Source organism: Schistocerca piceifrons, chromosome 5, assembly GCF_021461385.2.
Source record: "Schistocerca piceifrons isolate TAMUIC-IGC-003096 chromosome 5, iqSchPice1.1, whole genome shotgun sequence".
Classification (NCBI taxonomy): Eukaryota; Metazoa; Arthropoda; class Insecta; order Orthoptera; family Acrididae; genus Schistocerca; species Schistocerca piceifrons.
In genome coordinates, this window is record NC_060142.1 from 589,925,436 (window position 1) to 589,938,071 (window position 12,636).

General features: G+C 40.5%; 1 protein-coding gene across 1 annotated transcript in view; it reads left to right on the top strand.

The window, feature by feature from the left end:
* The window catches only part of LOC124799152 (NFX1-type zinc finger-containing protein 1-like), a 146,515-nt gene extending 144,895 nt beyond the window's left edge, over nucleotides 1-1,620 (top strand). The window contains exons 10-13 of the mRNA XM_047262689.1: nucleotides 470-581; nucleotides 633-720; nucleotides 1,011-1,332; nucleotides 1,507-1,620. Coding sequence (XP_047118645.1) covers nucleotides 470-581; nucleotides 633-720; nucleotides 1,011-1,332; nucleotides 1,507-1,620 — 636 coding nt within the window. The remainder of the gene's footprint in view (nucleotides 1-469; nucleotides 582-632; nucleotides 721-1,010; nucleotides 1,333-1,506) is intronic.
* Nucleotides 1,621-12,636: the final 11,016 nt, after the last annotated feature.

The following is a 12,636-nucleotide window of genomic DNA, read 5'->3' on the forward strand; positions in this document are numbered from 1 at the left end:
AGTTTTTGTCTGTTGTAGGTTAATTTTATCCTTTGAACAAAATTGATTACTGAAAATACCTGGTTGTTGTCACAAATATGTCAGTCTCTCTCTCTCTCTCTCTCTCTCTCTCTCTCTCTCTCTCTCTGTGTGTGTGTGTGTGTGTGTGTGTGTGTGTGTGTGTGTGTGTGTGTGTGTCCTTAAGTGATTGTAAATCTGATAATCATTTATAATTATTTTATAGTTTCAAATGTCCTCTGTGTGAAATATTGCAAGACTCAAATCCAAATGGCAGAACCTCTGGCATTTGCAATTTTTTTCTTTCCTTTCATTAGTTACTTGTAATGATATTTCCAAAGAGAGGGGATAGAAATTTCCTAATGGACGTTTCGTCTTTAATCCACTAGCAAAATAAATGCACTTGTTGTAAATAAAGCACTGTAATATTACTGAAAATGTGGTAAAATTTTAAAAATTATTTTATTCTCAGAACTGGAATGCTCAGTGCATACCTTTATCAACTACCATATTTCAAAATGAGTCAAAGAGTTTCAAACTTCAGAAACAAAAGGGAAACGGCGAGCTATCATATGTTGTTAGAAGTACACAAATACTGAAAGTCAGTACAGTTCTTTTTTTTTTTTTTCTTTCAGATATGTGTGTTTTTATCTTACCAAGTTGGTGTAAGGCAACACCATTTGATATTAGCAAGTACAGATTAGCATATAGATACAGCCAAGGGTTTGTTGACATGAGCATGAACAACATCGTGTACAGTTTGTTGTCCTGCAACCACAAGGACACTCACTTTTAATTGAAAACTCCAATCATAAATATGTGAATTAGTCACCACTGTTTGTTTTCACAGGGTGGGTGTGATGCAGAGTTTCCAGTAAATCTGTTTCAAAGGTTCAGGGTCATTATTGTGTATAATTGATGACTGTTTCTGTCAATTGTTAGTTGTAACCGGTTACATCAAAACCGTTTCTGTGTAACAGTCTCTGTCATCCTTTGTTATTTCACATTTTCAGATCACCAGCAGGCTGCAAGTTTGGTCATCAGTGTGAGAAACAGTGTTATGAAGAGTGTGGTGTCTGTGGCATCTGTGGAAATAAAGTCGTGAAGATATTGCCTTGTGGCCATACTCTAGAAGTGGAGGGCAACATAGATGCAGCTAAGCAGCTATGCACAGTTAGCGTTCTTATTAAGCTTCCGTGTGGCCACGAAACTGTGAAGCCCTGTCACCAGAAAGCAGAAAAAATCGTCTGCCCACATCCTTGCGAGAACCGCTTACGATGTGGACACCAGTGCCTTAGAAAATGTCACATCAATCATGATCCAGATCATTTAAGAGTAAGTATGAAAAGTGTCATGTTCTGGTGCCCATAAGAATTTTTCAGTGCTGTGTCCGTCTGTCACAATGTCTCCACAGTGCAGCCAGTGAAAGACCAGTGGTTTCGGAAATGTTATCAAGTCAGGTTGCCACTGAGTTGATGTTGTGTTAAGTATTATTAAACTGTGCTGCAGGTCCATTCGCAGTGTAAAGAATATGTAAGACTGAGAGGACCTTGTGGAAATTTAGTTACTGTTGCTAGCGCACCAACAGTGAAAGCCAAGTATCTGGGTCTGGCACAGTTTTAACGTGTCCCAAGTATTCATCACTTGGGTCACTTACTCAAAGAATAAAGAAATTCATAGTGGCTTTCTGTAAGTGGCAACGGATATTTCATCATTGTCAATCGTATTCAAATGCCCAGTGTGCCTATAACCACCAGGACCACTTTTACAATCTGACATACTAGAGCCACTGAAATTCAAGTGTGAAAGCTTCTTCAACTGCTGGTGCCTGCAATAGCAATGTTGTTGGTCCATGCTTCCTTTTTCTTCATTATCGTTATGTCAGGAATAAATAATAATAATAGTAATAATAATAATAATAATGGTTTAAGTAACAAGGAAGCTCTTTCATTAATTGATACTTTTCGTGGATTATTCTGCCGACTTCATCATGCCTTTTCAAACATTCTGTGGTGCCAAGGTTTTACATCTGGATGTAATGTGTGATACTGTCTCCTTGTGACCTCCCAATACTTGCTGTTGCTATCATCTGTTCCTTGTTCTGTAAGGATGTATGTTCAGCAGCTCCTTTAAGTAACAAGGAAGCTCTTTCATTAATTGACACTTTTCGTGGATTATTCTGCCGACTTCATCATGCCTGTTCAAACATTCTGTGGGTGCCAAGGTTTTACATCTGGATGTAATGTGTGATACTGTCTCCTTGTGACCTCCCAATACTTGCTGTTGCTATCATCTGTTCCTTGTTTCTTTAAGGATGAATGTTCAGCAGCTCCTTGTTATTACCTGGATGTTGTATCAGTGTTAGACAACCATCAGTTTCTGCATGTAAACTGGCATAGGTCAACCAGTTGTTTGAGGCTTGCAAATCAATATTATCCTAGATGAGGTATTTCCTGGGCATTTCTTTTATGAGCCAGCCTATTATCTTCGTATTAATGTAGACGTTGTGACAGTTAACAAATGTTTCTATTAGACTGAAAGGTTTGTAATTAATGTCAGCTGCCACTGTTGCTTTATGGATTGATGAATTGCTGTTGTGAAAATACTTCTTCAGATTCCAACTTTGCTTTTTTGTGCAGCTGCATAATATCTGTTGGCTCCCCGCTTCCTTTCTCATGTGGGATATCCAGTTTTTCAACAGCTGATGTCTCGCAAAAGGCATCATACTTTGTGACAGTCCTCTGCATTTTCCCATCTTTCTTCCAAGTCTGTAAAAGTATGAGCAAAAATTTACAATTTTTTATTGCTGAATTTCAAACTTAATTGAATTATTCACTTAAAGGATAATTAGAGAATGTTAAAAAAAGGTTATATTAAAACCCCAAATATACTTATGTTTATAAAATAACTCCACAAAGAATAAAATGTCTTAGGACAAAATATGTTACTTGAATATCTTTCAAAACTGTTTGTAGTGTTTTTGATAAACAATAAAAATTATGATAATACACTCTTGCACAACATTCACCTTCCTGTGTTCGTGACTGTGTAAAGGCTCTGTAGTGTGGTACAATACATAGAGGTACATCACATTCTTCACACACCCACATATATTGCTATTCCCTCTTATTTTTCTTCTCATTTGCATCCTGAACTTGGCTGCACATCCCACAGATTCTGGTAGGGTCCTACTTCTTTGCAGTAGCTGGGATAATGATGGGACATGATGGTCAGTTAGACAGATGGTATTAGTGATTGTTGATGTATGGCCATGTGCTTTTGGAGAGATATTCAGCTTTCATCTGCTCAGTCGCTGCCACATGAAAATCAAGAGCATTCTTTGTGTCTCCAGATTTCTTGTACAAGCTGCATGTATTCCAGAGAACCAATTCAAGTACTTTGACAAATATTTTTGGTAGTATTTTTTCACTCCTTTCTGTGTTAATGGATTGTTTGCTATATGTTGATCAACTTTAGCCACTCCTCCCATTGTGTCTGTATGATATTTTATTTATTTTTCATTTCTGCATTGTGCATAATGTTCAAAATAGGGCACATTGTGCTGCCTGTTTCATCTTGTTTGCTATAACTTTAACCTCTTAAAAGCAACAATATCTCACTTTTTAAATTTCTTACAGTGATAGTTTAATGGCATATCTTTCCTAGAAGGCCGCACAAGCCATGTATGTCAGTTTTCTTTGTAATAAGGTGGTTTGCCAGTTGGGGAGAGATGTAGAAATTATCAGCTGTAAGCCAGTAGTCTTTGATGAGAAGGGGTTTCATTAGGGTCAGTGCTATTTGAAATTGTGCCCTTACATGTATATAATATAATTATAGACCATACTTAGCCAGACTTGGACTCTCACAATATGTAGGTCTTCCAAATCCTCTTTATTGATATATATTGAACCCAACCTAATCTCCATGTATATAACATGAGGCTCCAGGCTTTGGTGCCATTCATCTCTGGAATACAAAGATTTTTCAATTTGTTATTGAGATTTCTCCTTTCTTCTGGACGCATTCCGCACTCCTGTCAGCCATCTGTCCCTCAGACTTCCTCTTCGTCTCTTTCCTTCCAGTTTCATCTCATGTATCCTCTTTCCCTCCATTCTCTTTAACATGTCCATACCATCTCAGCCTTGATTTCTCTGTCTCCTCCTGTAATGGTTCCACCTTTGTTAATTCCCTGATCCTCTCAGTTCTTAACCTGTCTATCTTTGTCACTCCAGTAATGTTTCTCAAGTATTTTGTGTCACTAGCTTGGACTCTGCTTTTCTCTCTTCCTTTCATAACCCAGGTTTCTGATTTAAATGTCAAATGCAAATGTCAGGATCGGGACATAGTATGACTGGTATGTAACCTTTCTACTGATTTGGGGTACGTCCTAGCTCCATATCAGGCCTCTGACATTCTTCCGAAATTCTTCTGCTTTTCTCCCCCGCTCGTTTATTTACCTGCCGTTTTTTCCAGCTTCCTGTGTTAGGCTTCCCAAGTACTAGAAACTCTCCACTCTCCTCAATTGTTGCCCCCCCCCCCCCCCCCAAATTTGTTATTTCAGTTGTTCCTCTCTCCTTCTTTCTTGTTGTGATAATCAACTCAATCTTATATATAAAAAACAAAGATGAGGTGACTTACCGAACAAAAGCGCTGGCAGGTCGATAGACACACAAACAAACACAAACATACACACAAAATTCAAGCTTTCGCAACAAACTGTTGCCTCATTAGGAAAGAGGGAAGGAGAGGGGAAGACGAAAGGAAGTGGGTTTTAAGGGAGAGGGTAAGGAGTCATTCCAATCCCGGGAGTGGAAAGACTTACCTTAGGGGGAAAAAAGGACAGGTATACACTCGCACACACGCACATATCAATCCACACATACAGACACAAGCAGACATATTGTCTTTAAATATGTCTGCTTGTGTCTGTATGTGTGGATGGATATGTGCGTGTGTGCGAGTGTATACCTGTCCTTTTTTCCCCCTAAGGTAAGTCTTTCCACTCCCGGGATTGGAATGACTCCTTACCCTCTCCCTTAAAACCCACTTCCTTTCGTCTTCCCCTCTCCTTCCCTCTTTCCTGATGAGGCAACAGTTTGTTGCGAAAGCTTGAATTTTGTGTGTATGTTTGTGTTTGTTTGTGTGTCTATCGACCTGCCAGCGCTTTTGTTCGGTAAGTCACCTCATCTTTGTTTTTTATATATAATTTTTCCCACGTGGAATGTTTCCTTCCATTATATTGATATCATCAACTCAATCTTACTTACACTAAATTTCATCCCATATTATTGTACTGTGTGTTCCCTTAACGTCCAACTGCTCTTGTACTTAATCCTCCTTATTCCCCCAAATCATCAGATCATCTGCAAACACCATAGCTTTCACCTTCCTTTCATCAATTACTTGTGCTACTGTGAACTCATTTTATCATCCATCACTAAAATGAAGAGTAATGGTGAAAGTGCACCTCCCTGCCTCAAGCCATTTTTCTGCTCAATCCAAGCTGACCTCTCTCCTCCCACTTTCACACAGCTCACGCTTCCATGGTACATTTGCCTTATCCTAAAACTAATCTGTTTTGCTACTCATCTGTTCTCCAGGTCTTTCCACACTTTGCTTCTATGTACACTATCATACGCTTTTTCAATTTCCAGGAAGGTCATTAGCAGATCTATTCCATATTCATAGCGCTGTTCCTACAGTTGTCTTACAGAAAATAAATAGACCCACCATGAACCTTTCTGTTCTGAAGCCATGTTGTTGTTCTCTCATTCTTCCTTCTAATTTTGCCCAATTCGTGCTACCAAAATTTTCTCAAAGATCTTTGCACAATGACTCGTCAGTGTTATCCCCTGATAGTTCTTGCACTCTTTTTCTATTTCCCTTCTTAAAGATTGGGACAATTATTCCCTTCTTCCAGTCTTCTGGGATCATCTTCTGTCTCCACGCAATTTACATTACTCAATACAGCCATTGTATCTCCACCTCTCCTGCTGCTCTCGCCATCTCATCCAGACCTGGTGACTTCCCTCCCTTCATCTTGCCCAGTGCCTGTTCCACTTCTCCCCAAATAAGGTCTTATTCTATTTGCTGTTCCTCCTCTTTTTTTCTCCTAGACTTGTTCCTCCTCATCCAGGTCTCCATTCGGATTCAGGAGTTCTTCAAAATACTCCTTCCACATATTCTTGAGTTCCTCCTTATTCTCTACATCTTGTCCACTTTTGTTCACCATTCGAGCATAATCTGTCATACCGTTCTTCCTCTTACTTTTAATCATCCCATGTAACACCTTTTTTGAACCTTCACTATCCTCCTCCATCATTCTGGTCCACTGTTCAATCCACTTTCTTCTTTCCTCCACCACCACTGTTTTTGCTTCTTTCTTTCTTGCCTGATACTCTTCTCTTGTCTCTACTGTTCTCTTCTGGAACCATACCCTATGCTCCCTATTCTTCTTCTGTACTATATCCTTTGTTTTATCATTCCATCATTCCATCTCTTTTTATTGCTGTCCTCCCACATATTGCTTCCGCTGCACTTACTGATGTTCCCTTGAATCTACCCCATTCCTCTTCTACCGTTTTTGGTTCATCCTTTCCTTTACGACTTGTAGGCACTGTAGCCTGCTTTCTTCCTGCTTCAGCGTCCATACCCTTATATGTCTTTCTACAGGAAGTAGTCAACTATTAACTTTCTCATTACGTCTTGGCTGTACCAGGTAATCTTGTGGCTCTCTCTTTTCTTGAACCAAGATTTTCCAATCAGCAAGCCATTCCTTTGACAGAACTCTAATAGTCTTTCACCTACCCCAAATCTCATCACTGTTCGTGTCTATCTTGAGCATATCTGTTAGTCTTAAGTGACTGCAAAATTGACCAACTTAACATCAATTACTTTCTTTATATATCGCATCACATATTAAGTGTCATTTTGTTTGAAGTCTGAAGACAGTCCAGTAAACGGAAATCTTGGAGGTATGGGAGGCAGTTCTGTTGTTACGTCTACTTCATTCTATTTTCTGATACTGGAAAAACTTAACATCACTTGAATCACTTCCTTGATCTGTCGTAACTTCACTAACACTGTCGTGTCTGAAGCGTCATTTTCTGACCCTTTAAATTCCATATCAAACAATGAAATATCCAGGATGGAATAATGACAGCAGTATGAAAAAAGATAGGTGCTGATCGCCATACAGCGGATATGCTGAGTATCAGGTGCAACAAAAATGCTTTCAAACAAAGCTTTCTGCCAAACAGGCCTTTGTCAAAATTGGACCACACACACACACACACACACACACACACACACACACACACACACACACACACAGACAGACAGAGAGAGAGAGAGAGAGAGAGAGAGAGAGATATTACAGTACTGTGATGAAAAACATTCTTGTATCTTTACAAACTCAATGGCAGAAGCCTGGTTGGTCAGTTAATACAATGCGGACTCTAAAACCAACAATGTACAAAATAACCCTGGAGATTAATTTACTGCATGTGACTGAGGAAAGTTGTGATGAATAGCGTCGTAAACTTCTATTTCTTTATGTAAAATGTGCTATGAACAACATATCTTAAATAAAAGTGGTGGATAAGGTTACAAATGAAAAAAGTGATGTTGAGATAGAAGTCACTGATTATGTCTAGTACACACATCAAAAAAGTTTTGAATCACCTTGGTTCCGAGATTTCCGGAACCTGTACAGAAAATTGGAATAGAGATCAACATAAACATCATTTCCTCCCTTTTTATTGCTCATGAAAGCAACACATTGCATGTTGTACCACCATACAGCAAGACCTTGAGAAGTGGTGGTTCAGATTGCTGTCCACACTGGTACCTTTAATACCCAGTAGCATGTCCTCTTGCATTGATGCATGCCTGTATTCGTCGTGGCATACTATCCACAAGTTCATTAAGGCACTGTTGGTCCAGATTGTCCTAATCCTCAACGGTGATTCAGCATAGATCCCTCAGATTCAGCATAGATCCCTCAGAGTAGTTGGTGGGTGACGTCGTCCATAAACAGCCCTTTTCAATGTATCCCTGGCATGTTTGATAGGTTTCATGTCTGAAGAAAATGCTGGCCACTCTAGTCGAGCGATGTCATTATCCTGAAGGAAGTCAATCACAAGATATGCATGATGGGGTTGCGAATTGTCATCCATGAAGACGAATGCCTCGCCAATATGCTCCTGGTATGGTTGCACTATCGGTCGGATGATGGCATTTACGTATCATACAGCTACCTTCCATGACCACTAGCAGCGTACATCGGCCCCACATAATGCCAACCCAAAGCTGCAGGGACTCTCCACCTTGCTGCACTCGCTGGACAGTGAGTCTAAGGCGTTCAGCTTGACTGGGTTGCCTCCTAACACATTTCTGACAATTGTCTGGTCGAAGGCATATGCGACACTCATCGGTGAAGAAAACGTGATGCCAATCCTGAGCAGTCCATTCGGCATGTTGTTGGGGCCCATCAGTAGTGCACTGCATGGTGTCGTGTTTACAAAAATGGACCTCACCATGCACGTCGGGAGTGAAGTTGTGCCTCGTGCAGCTTATTGTGCATAGTTTAAGCCATAACACGACATTCTGTGGTTGCACGAAAAGCATTGTTCAACACGGTGGCATTGCTGTGAGGGTTCCTCCGAGCCATAATCCGTAGGTAGACGTCATCCACTGCAGTAGTAGCTCTTGGGCGGCCAGAGTGAGGCATGTCATAGACAGTTCCTGTCTCCCTGTATCTCCTCCATATCTGAACGACATTGCTTTGGTTCACTCTGAGACACCTGGACAGTTCCCTCGTTGAGAGGCCTTCCTGGTACAAAGTAACAATGCACATTCGATGGAACCGCGGTATTGACTGTTTGGGCATGATTCAACTACAGACCACAGGAGCCGTCTTCTTGGTGAAATGACCGGAACTGATCGGCTGTCGGACCCCCTCTGTCTAATAGGCACTGCTTATGCATGGTTGTTTACATCTTTGGGCGGGTTTAGTGACATCTCTGAACAGTCAAAGGGACTGTGACTGTGATATAATATCCACAGTCAACGTCTATCTTCAGGAGTTCTGGGAACCGGGTGATGCAAAACCTTTTTTGATGTGTGCAGATAAGAGTATAATACTTGAAACAAATGTACAGCTGTTTTTCATCAATTTTTTAAAGGATATGTAAGGGCAAACATAATGTCTAAAGAGAAATGTAGCAAAAGGTGGGAAATTATAACTGATTATTTGTTACAGTCACAGCTGTGTTATGTAGTGTAGGTGATTAGATTTTCAGCTTGGCTGCAATGTAATAAATAAACTTTGTCACCATGTAATGCTGTGTCAGCATAATAATACTGGAAGAAATATCCAGTAGTTTACATCCTTACCACCGACACCAGCTTTTCTGAATTGCACTGGTGGGAACTTTCCCTGCAATACATCCTATGTTCCCATAACTCTCCTGTCCTCAACCTTTGTTAGTCATTGTCCTCATGCATCCAGCCTTTTCCCTGTTCCCATTCCAGCACTACACAACTTTCATTCCACCACCATACTCGGTCTCTTTATTTCTCTCATTCTCCACTACTTTCCCCCCCCCCCCCCCCCCTTCACCCCTTCCACCTTTCACCTTTCCACCTCTCCCCTGCCCATAGTCTAACCTGCAGCACTTTGCTGTCCGCCCCCGCCACCATACTATCCCTCCCCTTCCCGCTCCAGCCTCCTCCTTACCCCCATCCAGTTGCCACTCCCTTCATGCACAGGCACTGCTGCTCGCATTGTGGTTTCAGTTGCCTGAGACTTCAGTCGTGTGTGTGTGTGTGTGTGTGTGTGTGTGTGTGTGTGTGTGTGTGTGTGTGGGCACGCGCATACACACACACACACACACACACACACACACACACACAAGATGTCATTGTGAGAGTCTTTTTTTGTGCCTATCTGCGACTCAGCATCTCCGCTATATGGTGAGTATCACTTTCCCTCTCATAATATTATTGTCACAGGATAAAAGTTAGCTCAAAATCAGTATAACCTAAGACAGGTGAAGTTGTACGAATTTCTTTCACTTTTAACGTGGCTCTCTCACATTCAGCTATTCAGACAAAAGGTGTTCCATTCTACAGTAACTACAGTAACTTTGTGAGCAGTTTCATGGTGGCTACATAGTTCTACCTGAAATGATAATAGTACAAGGGTCATTTTTAAAGTGACAACCAATAGGGCATTGTGTCCTCAAATTCTGTCACTTGAATAGTACAAGGGTCATTTTTAAAGTGACAACCAATAGGGCATTGTGTCCTCAAATTCTGTCACTTGACATCTGTTCATGGTCAGCCTCTTTTGACCAGTCTCTCCCTACGCCGCCATTACATTTCCCGTCTCTACTGCTGTCAGTTGTTATGGTTTGTACTGCTTCACTTTTTGCCGTGTTACTTGGTAATCTTGCCAATTATGAAGTGTGCTTAGTTATTTGGTTGTTAAATGCGAAACAAGTTGATCCTGCTGAAATTCATCAGAAGCATTTTGTAGATTATGGTGCAGATGTAATGAATAATAAGACGGGGTGTAAGTTGTGTAGGCAGAAAGTACAAAATGTTTATGATGAAAAACGATCTGTGCAGCCCACTGTCACGACTGAAAACTTGACACAAAAGATTGATGAGGCCATTCACAAAACAGGCACTGCTCTATTGGACATCTGCATCAGAAATTTTCGCAAAAATTCAAGATCAGCAGTTTTTCACAGTCTTACTGACAAACTTCACGACAAAGAAATGTGTGCAAAATGTTGACAAAAGAACACAAAACAAAGTGAATGGCACATTTTTTGTCCGTTTTGGACCACTATCACAAGGATGGTGATGAGTCACATTGTGACAGGTGATGAAGCGTGGATTGTGCACAGCACTCCTGAGAATAAACATCAATACAGTGAGTGACATCATTCAAACTCCCTGATGAAACCACAGAAATCCAAACAAGAACCTTCAACACGGAAAATCATAGCCACAATGTTTTGGGACCGGAAAGGCGTTCTTCTGTTAGACTTCTTGCCAAGAGGAATGACAATAAAAGCTTAGGCATGCTATTCAAAATCACTGGCAGGCAGTGCTCTATAGCGGCTCTGTTCTGCCTCATGACAATGCTCAGCCTCACATTGTGCGTAGAACAAAGACATAACTTGCCAAGTTTCATTGGGAATTACTGGATCATCCACCATACCGCCCTGGCTTAGCACAATCAGACTTACATCTGTGTCCAAAACAGAAGGAATTTCTTGGTGAAAAGTGCTTGGGAAATGACATGTTGAAAGAAACTGTTACTAATTGTTTGAATGGTCAGGAGGTGGAGTTCTTTGATGCTGGGATCCAGAAGCTGATGCCCCGACCTGACAAATGTTTAAACGTTCAAGCCAACTGTTGAAAAGTGAAAAAAAGTATAATTATAGTTTATGATACACTTTACGTTCATAAATAAACTTTCTCTTACTTCATTACAAATTTGTTCTTACTTTAAAAACGACTCTTGTAATATGTTAACACAAAATTGCAATCCTATAACATTCCTTAGTGCTGGAAAATTGTTCACTGTGTCTGTTGGAGTGGGTATTGTCTTACACCATCTGCTGAAATTCTGTTGTTGTTGTTGTTGTTGTTGTGGTCTTGAGTCCTGAGACTGGTTTGATGCAGCTCTCCATGCTACTCTATCCTGTGCAAGCTGCTTCATCTCCCAGTATGTACGACAGCCTACATCCTTCTGAATCTACTTAGTGTATTCATCTCATGGTCTCCCTCTACGATTTTTACCCTCCACACTGCCCTCGAATACTAAATTGGTGATCCCTTGATGCCTCAGAACATGTCCTACCAACTGATCCCTTCTTCTAGTCAAGTTGTGCCACAAACTCCTCTTCTCCCCAATTTTGTTCAATACCTCCTCCGAAATTCTATAGTATAGAAAGTGCCCTCATGATGGCGCTAAACTGCAGTTTTCTAATCTCAAATTTAGATTAATGTCTCTAGCATGAGTTAGAACATTTCTTAGTTGCTCAGCATGTTCTCTCATCATACTTGAAAAGACAGTTGTGTCATCCAGGTATATTAGACATGTGTAAATTGTCAATACATTGAAATGTAACAGGAGTGTTTCAGAGTCCAGAGGGCATCCCAATGTTATGTAATGCTTAGAAGGCGCATCAGAAGCTATTTTTTCCTGATCTTTTGTAGCTATAGGAATTGGATAGTATTCAGAGCACTTATCGAAGCTGGTGAAGAATTTTTATCTACCAATATGGGCAAGAGTGTCATCTGTTCCTGGAAGGGGTGAATTACCTGATTTTGTGACATTATTGACTGTTCTCTTGTCTACATAGAGGCAATAACATGGTGGCTAGCAATCCTTGAAAACAGGCAATTAGCTGTGAACCTTACATAACTTTGAAAAGCTGGGAAATCCAAATGAACTCTTGAAATTTAAAAAATTCTGTTCTATTATTACTGTTCTATAGTAAATAACAAAAGTCAATATTTTCTTTTCTTATAACACATAGCGTGCGGCTGACGTACTATTGTGGTGCTTGCGGGAAAAGGGAATGTGAAGGTGGCCATTATATTATGTCAAGCCAGTTA